Genomic DNA, 1,556 nt, shown 5'->3' with positions numbered 1-1,556 from the left:
GCACTTATGACGTGGTATATAAATCTACGTTCTATTGCTATAAGAACGACATAAATAAGAGGCCATTTGCTGAGCAAGGAAAAGCCAAAACCATCACAGCCCTGAATGATACAAAAAATGAAACCTCTGCATCAAGCAGAAATCCACTGTAGACATTCATTCATTCAAGTGGCAATTTCAACTGACAGGAAATTAGCAAAAAGGATAACATAGAATCAGTTTGTTCAGATCATAAAAATTTTATTTTAACCTTTTTAGGAGCACAGTTCATGGCTTACTTCTGGCTTGATTCAGATTTAGATGTAGAGGCTCTCAGAGAAGAAAGTCTACGCCTCTTCGCTATTTGTTCTTGCCGCTTCTCTTTTGCCTCCTGGAAAAGAGACCAAGAATATTACCTACTAGCCTAAAACGGCATCTCAGCTTTTTAAATGCTGTAAATTCATTGTGTGAAGTCATAAGTACTTTCTTCTCTATTACCATAGCAGAAACTCCTATCTGTAGTCTATCTGTAGCTGTCAATTTCCAAATATGTAAGCATATTGTAATAACATTTAAGGCCGTGGCCAGGATGTCAGCTACGTTCAGCCTGTGAACTCACCAACAGCCTTAAGAAACCACATATCCCCAGGCTCATCTTCCTGTCCATAAATTCTACTAGTATACACTGAATACCCTTGTTCTCCAATATCCAAGGTCAAATATTTTCCTAAAGCAACGTAAGCCATTTTTAGGTGAAAGCAACAGACTTGATTCTGTCTAGTAAAACTACTGTTTATATTCCTAACATCATATATTGTTCACCCTCATGCACAGTCTTCATATCACACAACGTTGTAAATAGGGTTAAGAAACTGATCTTTTCCCTAATGCACCAATCGCATGGCTTAAAACCTCAATTACCTGGGGAATTAAAATAGCTAGGGATGGGTTAGAACAAAGACCTAACTCAGTAGTGGCGAACCTATGGCACGCGTGCCAGAGGCGGCACTCAGAGCCCTTTCTGTGGGCACATGTGCTGTCGCCCCAGCCCAGCCCTCCCCCCCCCCGGAGGAGAGTCACCCCTGGGCACGGCCACACGGAGCAGCACAGCCAAGGACATGGCAGCTGGGCAGCAGGGACAAGACTCCGCCCTCGTGCCCCGATGATGTTGCAGGGTGTGGGTGGTGGGCGTGGCTGTTATGGCACTGCAGGGCCGCCTGGCCGATCTGCAGTGGGCCATGGAAGCACTAGGTCAGACATGTCCAAAGTCCGGCCCGCGGGCCATTTGCGGCCCGCGGCCCGGTTTAATCCGGCCCTCGAGCAGCCCTCCCTGCTCTATATAAATGTGGCCCTCCCACGGCCCTCCGGCAAGTCCCATGAGAGAGAGAGGCACTTGCACTTCTGTCTCTCTCTCTCTCTCTCTCTCTCTCATGGGACTTGCCCCCTCGCAGGGCTCCTCATTGGCCCTGCGCCCTGTTCCCCAGCCGCAAGCCACCATTCGCCCTGTGGTTATAAGTGTCCCGGCAGTTGGGACCCGCCCCTCCCGGAAGTCAATCAATCCTTGGCGGTTCTCCGTC

At 48.3% G+C, this 1,556-nt stretch overlaps 1 protein-coding gene across 1 annotated transcript in view; it reads right to left on the bottom strand.

Annotated features, from left to right (window-relative positions):
* Positions 1 to 223: 223 nt before the first annotated feature.
* The window catches only part of LOC107295776 (40S ribosomal protein S6), a 9,213-nt gene continuing 7,880 nt past the window's right edge, over positions 224 to 1,556 (bottom strand). The window contains exon 6 of the mRNA XM_015825099.1: positions 224 to 370. Within this exon, the coding sequence (XP_015680585.1) occupies positions 275 to 370 (96 nt within the window). The 3' untranslated portion in view covers positions 224 to 274. The remainder of the gene's footprint in view (positions 371 to 1,556) is intronic.

The sequence above is a fragment of the Protobothrops mucrosquamatus genome, unplaced genomic scaffold, assembly GCF_001527695.2.
Source record: "Protobothrops mucrosquamatus isolate PMUCROS unplaced genomic scaffold, P.Mucros_1.0 scaffold2481, whole genome shotgun sequence".
Taxonomy (NCBI): domain Eukaryota; kingdom Metazoa; phylum Chordata; class Lepidosauria; order Squamata; family Viperidae; genus Protobothrops; species Protobothrops mucrosquamatus.
This window is presented reverse-complemented; position numbering and strand designations above follow the sequence as displayed.